The sequence below is a fragment of the Dromiciops gliroides genome, chromosome 5, assembly GCF_019393635.1.
Source record: "Dromiciops gliroides isolate mDroGli1 chromosome 5, mDroGli1.pri, whole genome shotgun sequence".
Lineage (NCBI taxonomy): Eukaryota > Metazoa > Chordata > Mammalia > Microbiotheria > Microbiotheriidae > Dromiciops > Dromiciops gliroides.
The window spans coordinates 107,770,009-107,781,499 of record NC_057865.1 but is presented as its reverse complement, the minus strand read 5'-3'; the positions used below and the strand labels follow the sequence as shown (position 1 = coordinate 107,781,499).

The window sequence follows — 11,491 nt, the reverse complement described above, 5'->3', positions numbered from 1 at the left end:
GCTTAAGGTAAAAAAAAAAAAAAAAGAAAAAAAGAAAAAAAAGAAAAATATTAAAAAAGAAACAAGAAATGAAACTAGGGCTGGGAAGTTGGGGTAGGAGGGAGGGTGGGGAAGGGGCAGGATTCAGAGCCTCCCACACACTCTCAATACCAAAGCTCAATTCAAGCCTCTGGCTAAACTGAGGGGGAGGCATCTAATCTCTTCAGTTTGGCTACCAGAGGGAAGCCTCAGAAAGCTAATAAATACTATTTACAACAAGAAGTTCGGGAGGTAGAACTCTTGGGTATATGGATGGGGCGGGGGGGGGGGGGGGGGGGGGGGGGGGGGGGGGGGGGGGAGGAAGGGAAGAAACTACAAGTAACAAGAACAGACAAAGAGGTCTGGAGTAGGAAAGCCTCATTCCCTCAGGTATTATACCTGTAATGTCTTGGAAGAGGATGGTGGTAAAGAGGAGCCCAAATGGTGAAAGTATAAAGAGTAGGTTGGATAGATGAATGCTGATGTGTTTTCCTGGCAGTTCTCTTAAAAATTGTAGAGGCTTCGTCCTGGTGACCTCAGTTTGCCTTCTCACCCACCCACCCCAAGGCTAAATACCTGGATAGGCCAGATAGATAGTGGTCAGCCACTTCCCAAAAAGAGGCTTCTAGGGTTCTCTTTGCTGATATTGGGAACCCTACTCAAAGAGATTCATCTCTTCCTTTAACATTGGTCCTGCCACAATGCTGAGAGCTGGGGACCAACTTCTTGGCACTATTGTTGGAAAGAGGCCTGTGACCTACTCCCTAACCCTAACGCTAAAATAATTTTCTGTGACAACAAGAGAAAGAGAAACAGAGGAAAGGAAAAAAAGTAATGGAATTTGAGAAGGAGATCAAGATCCCTCAGCACGAATGCTGAAGTCATAGCCTCTCTTCTCAGCCCAAACTAACACTCAACAGTGCTTTGGCTAAGGTTGGGTGGGGTCTGTTAAATGAAAGGGTAACAGGAGGAAGGGAGGAAGTGAGGAAGAAGGGGAGATGAAGAAGCTCTTTAAAAAGTAGCATTGACTCTTCTGTCAATTTCAATGACTTTGAGTGTTTCATTTGCCTCCAGTTTGGAGCTGACCCTATAAGGAGGGAAAAAAAATATATTAGTCATCACTTAATAACTACAGCTACAATCTCCTCCCCTGCCCTCTATTACTCAAGGTTTGGCCATCTAGTTTGTGAAGGAACCCAGGCATTTTCCCTCCTACTGGGCAAGGAAGCATGGTGTAATGGAGAGAGTATTGGACTTAGAGTCAGGAAGGGCTAGGTTCAAATATTGCCTCAGAAACTTACTAGTTGTATAACCTTGGGCAAGTCTCAACTTCTGTGCCTTAATTTCCTCATCTGTAAAATGAAAGGGTAAGACTAGATGGCCTCCATGATTATTGAGATCCAATGCCCAAGCTTACACAGCTGGTAAGTTTCTGAGGGAGCGAATGCTCTTTCCACTGAACTACTCATAACAACTTTGTGAGGTAAGTTAATCAAAGAACATAAACTTGAGCCCAGTTCTTGCTGATTCCATACCCAATGCTTTCTCCACACTGTGTAATTATTCTCTCTCCCCTCTCCCAGCACTGTCTGTTTCTGTCTCTCTCCCATCTGTTTCTCTCCCCCTTCTTCTCTTTCCTCCCTTTCCCTCCTCCTTTCTTTTCCTCTTCTCTTCTCTCTCTCTCTCTTTTCCCTCTCTTGCTAGTTATCATTCCTCATTTCATTCATTTCTCATTTTCTCTATATCTGCCACAGTGCCTTGCCCAGCATAATAAGAGTTTTCCATAAAGTCTGTTTTTATTGATTATTATTGTAACTTTTATTAATTGCTTTAAAAGCCATCAGCAAGTACAGGGTCCTGGAACATTTGTTTTAATGAGTAGATGAGTCATAAGAAATTAGCAGCATCCATAGCATCCATTTGCTTTTTTCATAGACAGCAAAAAGGTAAACTCCAGCTTAGGTCAAACCAAATTCCAAAGTAATATCATATAAAAAACAACCTCTTGAAGTTTAAAAAAAAAAAAAAAACCCTAAAACTTCTTAAACTGGAGGCTGACATATGCTGGGAATGTGGGCAGCTGAGTTCTCCATGTTCCAGCTCCCCACTGTTACTTAAGTAGCTACTAATGTGTAGAGCTCATTGCAGTTCTTGCTCCGATTTCCAACTCGGAGCAGCAACTAAGAGGCAATAGAGATCCCTACAGCCCCTGTTTGGGCACCGCTGGGCAGGAAAGGGGGCTAGGGCAACCATAACCCATTAGTAGCCAATGATAGCAGCAATAGGACTAGACTAAGCTCATATGGTCATCAGAGGTCACAGAACTATGCCTCCAGTGAGACCCCAATAGATGGTCTTGCAAACCCCAAAGCAGAGGAAAGTAAATGTGTTTCCCTTCCACTTACCTGTGCTGCCCAAGTTCTAACAGCACTGACTTCTCTATCCTTGTCTCATTTGATATCCTGAACTGAGCAACATCAGTGTCTTCAGCCCTGGGTCTTGTCTCCAACATGGACATCCCAAGGATTGGGGGCCCTCTTTCTCTGTCCTCAGTGTCCCCTCGATCCCCAGGCAAGCCTAGGCTCGGAGACTCCTCCAATGGAGAAGGTTCTTCATAGATCAGCAGACTTCTGGATCTCACTAAGGATAGAATAAGGAAACAGAGGTGAGAAATAATTACATATACCATAGTCAAGGGCAGTCTTACAATGCAGGCCTCCACAAGCAGTAGAGAGAGCTTTGGGGGCTGGATGCTGTCACCTCTTTCAAACAAGAGCTACCACTATTCAAGGCAGGACCTGAAATGCTAAATGTCTGGGAAAGAGAGAGAGCACAGGCAGGAACTGATGTTGGGTTTCCATGATGAACTCCATGTTTTCTACATTTAAAAATTATACAGTACTAAAAGGAACAATACAAAAGCATATCAACACAGGCAGTTGTTGTCCTGTGTTGCCCTGATATTATACCTCCACTCTCTCATCATACCAATTCTTCCTTGTCTCTGGGGAGCAATATGTAGATGGCAGTGACCAGCCAGGGATTTGAAGAGGCCTAAACCCAGAGAGGACCAAAGCACCTCCATTCTATTCTTCAAATAGGAAAATGACAAGAGTTACCATGGCCATCTCCATTCTCCAAGGGACACATAACTAAGGCTATAAGTCACAGTTCAAGCATCCATCACCTTTAATTGAATAACAGCATTTCCCTAAGTACAAGTGATTTTTCCTGTTAACTTCCCTTACAAATTTGTAGCTACATTCCCGTGCTTAGTGGGTGGAAGCAGAATTGCTGGGAATTTCCCAACAGACCACTTAAAACATATTGCTAAGCTGCTGCTCCTTCCCGAGGTAATCTTGTCATTGTGGTACAATAGCATCACTCTAGCTTGGAATGCTTTTGATCACTTTAGAACTTAGCAGCACTTTCTTTGATGCCAAGATCCCCTCCCTGATAATAAATACATTTTTTTCTTATCCACAATCTTCTAACTCCACACTTACAGTTATGATGAGCACTTTGTTTTTTCTCCTATTTTTTTAATGACTGTTTATAATGGCTAATAGAGCTCGGTTGGAATAGCACATTTTACCAGTAGGTGTCACCACTTAATACCGATAGCACCAGTCTCATCAGTTGATACAAAAATATTATAATTTTACTTGGAAATAAAAATTTTCATCCTCCTATTTTTATTTTCTTTGCCTAATGTATTAAATTGCACTGAGTCAAGTGATGAATCTTATTCTTCCAATGTATTCTTAAATTTTGGTCTTTCTAGTGTTCATGATATATTCATACCAGGAAAATCCTTAAGTCCCAGTCTTTACATTCTACAAAATAAATTAGCCTTTTGCTTTTTGTACTTTTCTAAATTTAAAATATTACATATATTCAGTTTCCAATAAGAGAAACACCTGGGGAGGAAAAGGGAAGGAGGGGGGCATCGGAAGAGGTAAATGGAATTCCAAAACTAGGGAGGTGGGACCAAGGAAAGATTGGAGAAACCTATTCCTCCCTTTGATACTCTCTTCCTATCAATGTAAAGTGCCTTAAGGTCTGTCATATGAAGGTAGAGACTGGAGGGGCCAGAAGTGAATACTCTTTCTGATGGATTGGGTTAGGTATTTTACTTGGTCCTTGATTTGATACCCAACATAGACACTAATAATTTTCCCACTCAACAGAAAACCTCATTCCCCAACAGTCATGTGAGTTCTACCACCTTGCATCTTTGATCTTCATACAGGAGATCCCTTATGTAATCATACTTCTTTGCTTTGCCTATATATTCCTGTGCCGCTATTCTTTCTCTCTTCTCACCACAAATAACTTCTTTACCTAGTCCCCTGCATCTTTGTAGTCTCAGAATCCTATGATGAGTCAGGAAAACACCGCAGGTGTTCCTGGCCTCAACTTTTAAGAATCTCTTCCTCAGGGAAAAAAGGCCTATTAATTTCAGGACCCTTCCAGGTTGGGGTTCCTCTACGTTGGAGGGCCAGAAAATCCATATAATAGCTCAGGAAGGAGAGTTGAGGATTTGTCAAAGGATATCCTCTCAGAAGAAAAGGGAAGGAAAAATAGAAAAGGAAAGAAGGAAAAATAGGAAAGAAGAAGAAGAGAAGAGGAGGGAAGATAACTGATAGGCAGTGGTAGAATATATATATATATATATATATATATATATTCCCTTACCAACAGAGGCCGTGTATGACTCTGGAGTAGAATGTTGGCTTGGAAGCACCATCTTGGTAGCAGAGGGATAGGGCCCATAGCTCTGAGAAAAGCTGCCAAACACAACAGCAAAACAAAGCACAACAACCTAGATGAGAAAGAAAACATTGGGAGGTTATAATTATAGGCAGAAACTCCAGAGAGCAAATGTTATGCATGGAGAAGGAAACGAGAGAAACATCTCCTTATACCAAGATCTTCATGCTAACAAGACTCAAGGTCAAAGATCAGACAATTAAACACACAGAAACAGTGACAATGTTGAGTATGGCTTTCCCACTTCTCTATCCCCTTATCCTTGAGACAGTGCACTTGGAAGAAATAACAACAGTAAGAATTAGATGAGGAGAGTTTCTCTGACTTTATTTTTTTCAAGCCTCTATCCCCTGGGACTCACCATGAGACAAGTGCCTGTCTGAGTGCTGGCTGCTTTGCAGGAACGGGAAACCTTGCCCACAACCATGGACTGGAGTCTCTGTAACTGCTGCAGGAGAGTTCTGCAGGGGTGATATGTGAAAACAACAGTTAAAGGAATCTCAGAGATAAGCAGGCTCGCTCCCTCCCTCCCCGCTGTGCTTCGGGAAACAATTGTTCCCTATAGTTTTGTGCCTGGTTTTTAACAAAGAGTACATAGTGATTTTGGCAAAGGAAAAAAACAAAACAACCTTCTTTCCTAAAAAGCAAGATATAGAAGAGCTAATGCCTTTCAGTACAGCTGTCACCATTATTGATCATTAGTTCAACAAATATATGTATATTGAGTCCTGGGAATATGAATAAAGACCTAGCCTCTGCCAGGTAAGAGCTTATAATTTTGTAGGTAAGATAAGAGAAGCATGAAAATAACTACAAAACTAGGTGATTGTGTCATAATGATGGTCTAGCAAAATAGTCTTCTGTAATAGCAACCCTTTTTAAAACAAAAGGGACACCCCTAGGCATGTAGAAACATGCAAACAACCAGGACAACCCAAGGAAGACACCTGTTGGGACTGCTTCCCATGCAGAAAGACAGACTACAATTGAGAGGCAATGCCTATTTGAAAGAAAAAAGCCAGCCTTTCATAGCAAAAAGGGAAAAAATAGAGAAGATATTGCTCAATGGTGGCCATGAATATTGGCAGCAAGCAATAGACACCCCCACTGCAAAGAAGAGCAATCAACGATGATCAATGACAGCTCCCTACACCTCAAAATCTTTCATGTATCTAGGAGTATGTTGAGAAACCACACCTCAGTACCATACTTGCACCTTGGAAGGCATAAGGTATCTCTATAGTAACTGATTCTATCATCTTTTTTCTACCATGAGAGAAAAGGTCATTTTAGACCCACAGGCTTGCAAGAGGATAATAAAACTATTCTACTCCTAGACAATTATAAAGTCTGCCCCAGGGGAGTTTGTTGAACAATTGGGAATATATTCACTATCTTTCTGGCTTCCCTCATCAATGTTATCTTACTAAATCAGCCTATGGACCGGGATGTTGTTCTGAATACAAGAAGCTATTAAAGCAAAGATTTTGTGCGGAAAGTTAATCCATCACACAGGCTCCGTACAAGGCTTTCAATCTAACATTAAAGATGTAATTTTAAATGTTGCCAGTAACTGGAATTGTGTTAAAAGTCAAACATTGTAAATAGAGTCAGTAGAAACTGTGGCCTTACTGTCCTGTCTTCAAGCTGCCTATTTCCACCCTCTTTGGAAGACATAACAGTAAACTTTGGGGTAGCATAGTGCTTTCCACATGGTAGGTATTTAAGAAATATTCATTGAACTGAATTGAATACAGTCCCTCGCATAAAGGATTCTAGCACATATTTCTGATGTAGTGAAAGTAACTGTTCCTTCATACCTGCAAAGCACAAGAGAGAGAAGTGGGTACACACAAAGATGTGCCTAGTGGTCCATCACATTAGTGATACAGAAATCAAAGACACCACTTTGGATGATGATGATGGTACATGTGAGGGTGTTATGCATTGTCTGGAGGGAAGAAAAATTGCTTGGGAGAAAGCTTCTCAAGCCTCTGACTCAGTAATTAATTTTGGTAAAAGGCAGCCATGTTACAATGTTCCAGAGGTCTTCTACTCTTTTCTTTCTGAGAAATGGGCAAATGAACAAAACATCAATAACAGGTGTCAGGGATTTTTTCAAGAGATGGAGCACCAGCATCATTTTAGAGGTCTGTAGCCATTCAGATCAATGTCCCCTTCGCTACCTGCATTTGCATCTACAGCTACAACTCAACCCATGATGATAACTGCTGTGTATAAATTATTTTAACTGATTTTTAAAAAAAAGGTTAATTTCAATTTAGTGTCCTCTGCTTATGATGAAGATGAAAAGTGAAAAATTTAGAAGGACGTGCATAAACAGCCATTTTCAAAACATAAAGAACCCAGAAAACAAGTTTCTTGTCTTCTGGAACTTTCTCATTCAGCTCTGCTGAAATAAATACATTCCCAAAGGAAGTTCCCATTTCAAATAAAAAGGAGAATTACAGAATCATCAATTTAGGGCTAGAAGAGACCTCATTTTACACATGAGGAAACTGGACCCCAAGAGAAAGCTAAGTGACTTGTCCAAGGTCACTGAGACAGTAAATGGCAGAGCTAGAATTTGCAAGGAGGCCCTTTGGAATCAGAATTCCAAATCCAGCACTCTTTCCTCAGTTCATATTGAAGAGTAACTTGTCTTAGAATGTGCTGCTTGTCACTGTCTATCAGGGATGCTGCCATTGAACTCAACAGCCAATGGAAATAAAATTCTGATGACCTTGCCCATCATCAAAACTGATTTGAAACTAGAAGGAACACATCTAGAGAGAAAGAACTGATGGTATCTGAATACAGATTGAAGCATAATTTTTTGTTAGTTCCTTTATCTGAAGTTTTGTTTTTATCTGTTTTCTTTCACAACCTGGCTAATGTGGAAATGTTTTGCATGACTATTCATGTATAACTTATATTGAATTGCCTGAGTTCTTCAGGAAGCATGGGGAGGGAGGGAGGAAAAGAATTTGGAACACAAAGTTTTAAAAACTGGATGTCAAAATTTGTTTTTACATGTAATTTGGGAAAATAAAAATTCTAAATAAAAAAACAAACAAAAATAAAAGAAACTAGCAGGAATAACCCTTGAATACACATAATTCACCCCCAAAATGTATTAATTCTTTTTTATAACATTACTCTGGATACACAAAGTAGTAAATGAAGAGGACCTGGGTTGAAGCTTCACCCCTGATAAATACCCTCTTTGTGACCCTGGACTTACCTCTTGTGGCTCCAGGTAATGATTTAAAAATTTTGAGTTACAGAGGAGTTGCTGATTCACAAAGATGGAGGGAAATTCCCTTACTGTGAAATCAGAGGGCTGAAGCAAAGACCCTCAAAATATTGACCGGTTTTAGAGGCTTCTACAACGTGAGTTCTTGACTTGGGATTCTCAAACTTGTTTTAAAAATATTTTGACAATTGCATTTCAATACAATTGGTTTCCTTTGTAATGATATTTATTTAAAAACCTTTTGAGAATGATTCCATAAGCTTTACCAGACTACCGAAGGAATTCATGATTCTAAAAAGATTAAGAACCCTTGTCCCATAGCCATAAAAATGCATATTTTGGAATGGAAACAAACAACACTTGACTTTGGCCATGATATGGAATAGGATTTAATAACATTGGCCTCAATTTTTTTTCACCCAAAGAAAGAGGGAATGGACTAGATGATGATTCTGGTCCCCGCCAATCCTAATGTTCCATAGTCTATGATCTAAATCAATCCTAACCCAATGCTAACCATTAATTCCCCTAAATCCAATTACTTAACCAAAATGTTGACAATATGATAACCTCAACATTAAATAATGAACCTATGAAGAGAACTGACACTAACAATAACCTAATGGAGTTTCGTATGTACAGTAACCTTGAAATGCACTGTAAATTATTCTTTTAGGAGTATAGATAAGGTTACCCTTTCCCTGCCACTCCTTGTGATGAAGGACATATGTTACTGAGGTGCCTACATGTAGCTAAGGGTATGAGTCAGATTAAGCAGTCCATATGGGAATGGAAACTTTAGCATTAGCATGGTGCACTCAACCAACTTGAGCTCACCAGCCCAAGAACCACCACCTAAACACTAACTATGATAATCCAAGTCCTGTACTAAACTCCTAGTCTGATCGCGTATAAGAGAACCATCCTTAGGCACTGAAAGGCCGGAGGCATCGTGGCACAGTGGAATCAGAACCATTTTAGGAGACAAGAAGATCTGAGCTCAATCCTGCCTGTGACACAAAGTAGGCATGTTTGACCAACAATAAATCCCATGGTCTTTCAGTATTCTATTAAGCCTCTAAGACTATAGGTTGTTCAGTTGTTTTTCAATCATTTTGTGATCCCATTTGGGGTTTCCCTAGCAAGAATACTGGAGATCATTTTACAGATGAGGGACTGAGGCAAACAGGGTTAAGTGGCATGACCACAGTCACACAGCTAATTAGTATCTGAGGCCAGAGGAAGAGGAGTCTTCCTGACTCCAGGCCTGGCACTCTATCTGCTTCTCCACCTAGCTGCCCTCAAGACTTTAAGTTATAGACAAATTGTTAATCTGCAATGGTAAAGGGAATTTCCATCCAGGGAGTTTCATACACTGAAGAAACCACAGACCCAGACAAAAATAAATCAAAACAAAACAAAACAAGAAAAATCTAGTATGGCATTAGATGACAAGTTCTGCCTGGTCCTATCTAGAAAGGCTTTTAGTACAGGTCCAGTGACAAATTTGAGTTTGCCCATAAGGACTTTCCTAGCTAAATTCAAAGAGGCTTGACACCAGAAGATTGCCCAGCAGGTGATGACTTTTTCTATAACCCTAACAACCGATGAAACCATTTACTAAGTAATGGAAGGGTTGTAATCTATGTTGGTCAGAAAAATACCCAAACTGATGAAATTACAATTATCTTCTGAAGTATTGAACTATAATGACTATCTACCACATAGTAACCATAGCTTCAGCGTCACTACTACTATCCAATTTACTCATACTCAATGGTAATAATAAACACCATGTGAGAACTGATTTTTCAGGCAACTTCAAAGTATGGTCAAGATTTAGGGTAGGAGAAAACATGCTTCTGCTTCAGTATTTCCATGTACTCCAAACTTTTATCAATGTGGTATTTCCTCCAATGTTGCAAAAGTTGCAACCATGCATACCTTCCCCTTTGTTACTGTAATCCACATTTTCCCCAAAATCCATTACAAATGTTTTGTCCAACTGGTTGGAGATCTTCCTTTAGGTCTTTAGGAATTGAATTCATGGCTGTTCAACTTGGTTTACTAGCCTACTTCCTTTTCCAATCATACATTTCAGGGACCCTACCTAGGACCAAACGCTCATGCATCAGGCTCCAGTTTAATGTCCACTGAAATCAGCACAGACACTTGAAGAGAATAGTGATTAATAAATGTTTGTTGAACTGAATTGTGTCTGGCCATTAAAAAGCTTCCTATCCATTAAGGGAAAGATACTGACCACATACGTGTGAGTTGTGGGATAAAATGATTGTTTTGGTGATGCAGCTAGGGCAGAGTCAAACCCTGAAGCTAAGAGATCCATGAGGTCAGCCTGCCTGGAAGTCATCAGATGAGATAAACAAAATTATTTTTTAAAGTAAAGCAATTAAAAGTCCATTGTATGGCAAACCTAATGGTGCATTTAAAGTTCAACATATACTTATTTTTCTTTAGTATAGTATTGTTAATCATCCACAAGCATTACTAATGAATTCATGGACTTCTGGGAGCATGGTCTTATTTCAGCATAAGGAACACCCTCTAAACCATCCCAGCACATGTTTTTTCAAACAGATTTTCCACAATTTGTTAAGGAGACATGTCCAGCACTCTGTAGAAAAAAAAATGGATGTTATCCCCTGATGAGGTATAAAAAAATAAATAAGTAGCTTTCCTTGTTTAGGTCCTTATAAAAGAGCAGTCAAAGCCAGCTGTCATTCTGGCTCAAAATAAAGTATTATCCAATATCTTGGGAGATGCTTCAAAAGAAATTCAGTAAAACATTCAAAATTAGACTAAATTGTGAAATTTAATCCTATAATAAGAGACACCGTACAGAACTTGATATGTTTTTCCTGTCTATAGTTTGAGAAATCATTAAGAAGGTTGGACGATGCTTACTTCTTCTACTATATCCACAGTCTTTATCAAAGACAATATAAGTATTTAAATCAAGGCCCCAAGAGACACCAAGTCTGGGAAAGGAAAGTTTGGGAGGACTAGAGAAAAAGAAGAAAGAGGAAACATGAAGGGAGGAGGAGGACCCAGAATTGAGCTGAAGGATAGGAAAGAAAAAGAAATGGGTGAAGCAAGGGAAAGGAAGTTGGGTGTGGTTACACCAAGGTACTCAAAGAAAGGTTGTCACATGAGCTACTAGCAAGAAGAGCAAAGGACTGAGGATCTTGATTCTGGAAAGGACAGAAAGCAGGAAGAAATTTTGCCATGATCCCCAATAGATTGTGTGATGTTTGCTTCTTTGCCGTAGCCAAGCAATTGTTATCTATGCTCAAGGAGCAGTCTAGATTTCCTCTTAGAAGAGAAGACAAAGTGACTCAAAGAACATACCTCCACTTTCCAGGGAATTGGGGATAAATCCTTTATAATAATTCAGAGTATTCTTTTAAAAGAAAAAAAATCACA

General features: G+C 39.8%; 1 protein-coding gene across 2 annotated transcripts in view; it reads right to left on the bottom strand.

Moving 5' to 3' along the window:
• Positions 1-306: 306 nt before the first annotated feature.
• The window catches only part of CREB3L2 (cAMP responsive element binding protein 3 like 2), a 158,574-nt gene continuing 147,389 nt past the window's right edge, over positions 307-11,491 (bottom strand). For both annotated transcript variants that reach the window (XM_043969079.1, XM_043969081.1), the window contains exons 9-12: positions 5,153-5,252; positions 4,717-4,843; positions 2,424-2,658; positions 307-1,105 (exon numbers count right to left, since the gene is read on the bottom strand). In XM_043969079.1, the coding sequence (XP_043825014.1) occupies positions 1,030-1,105; positions 2,424-2,658; positions 4,717-4,843; positions 5,153-5,252 (538 nt within the window). In that variant the 3' untranslated portion in view covers positions 307-1,029. The remainder of the gene's footprint in view (positions 1,106-2,423; positions 2,659-4,716; positions 4,844-5,152; positions 5,253-11,491) is intronic.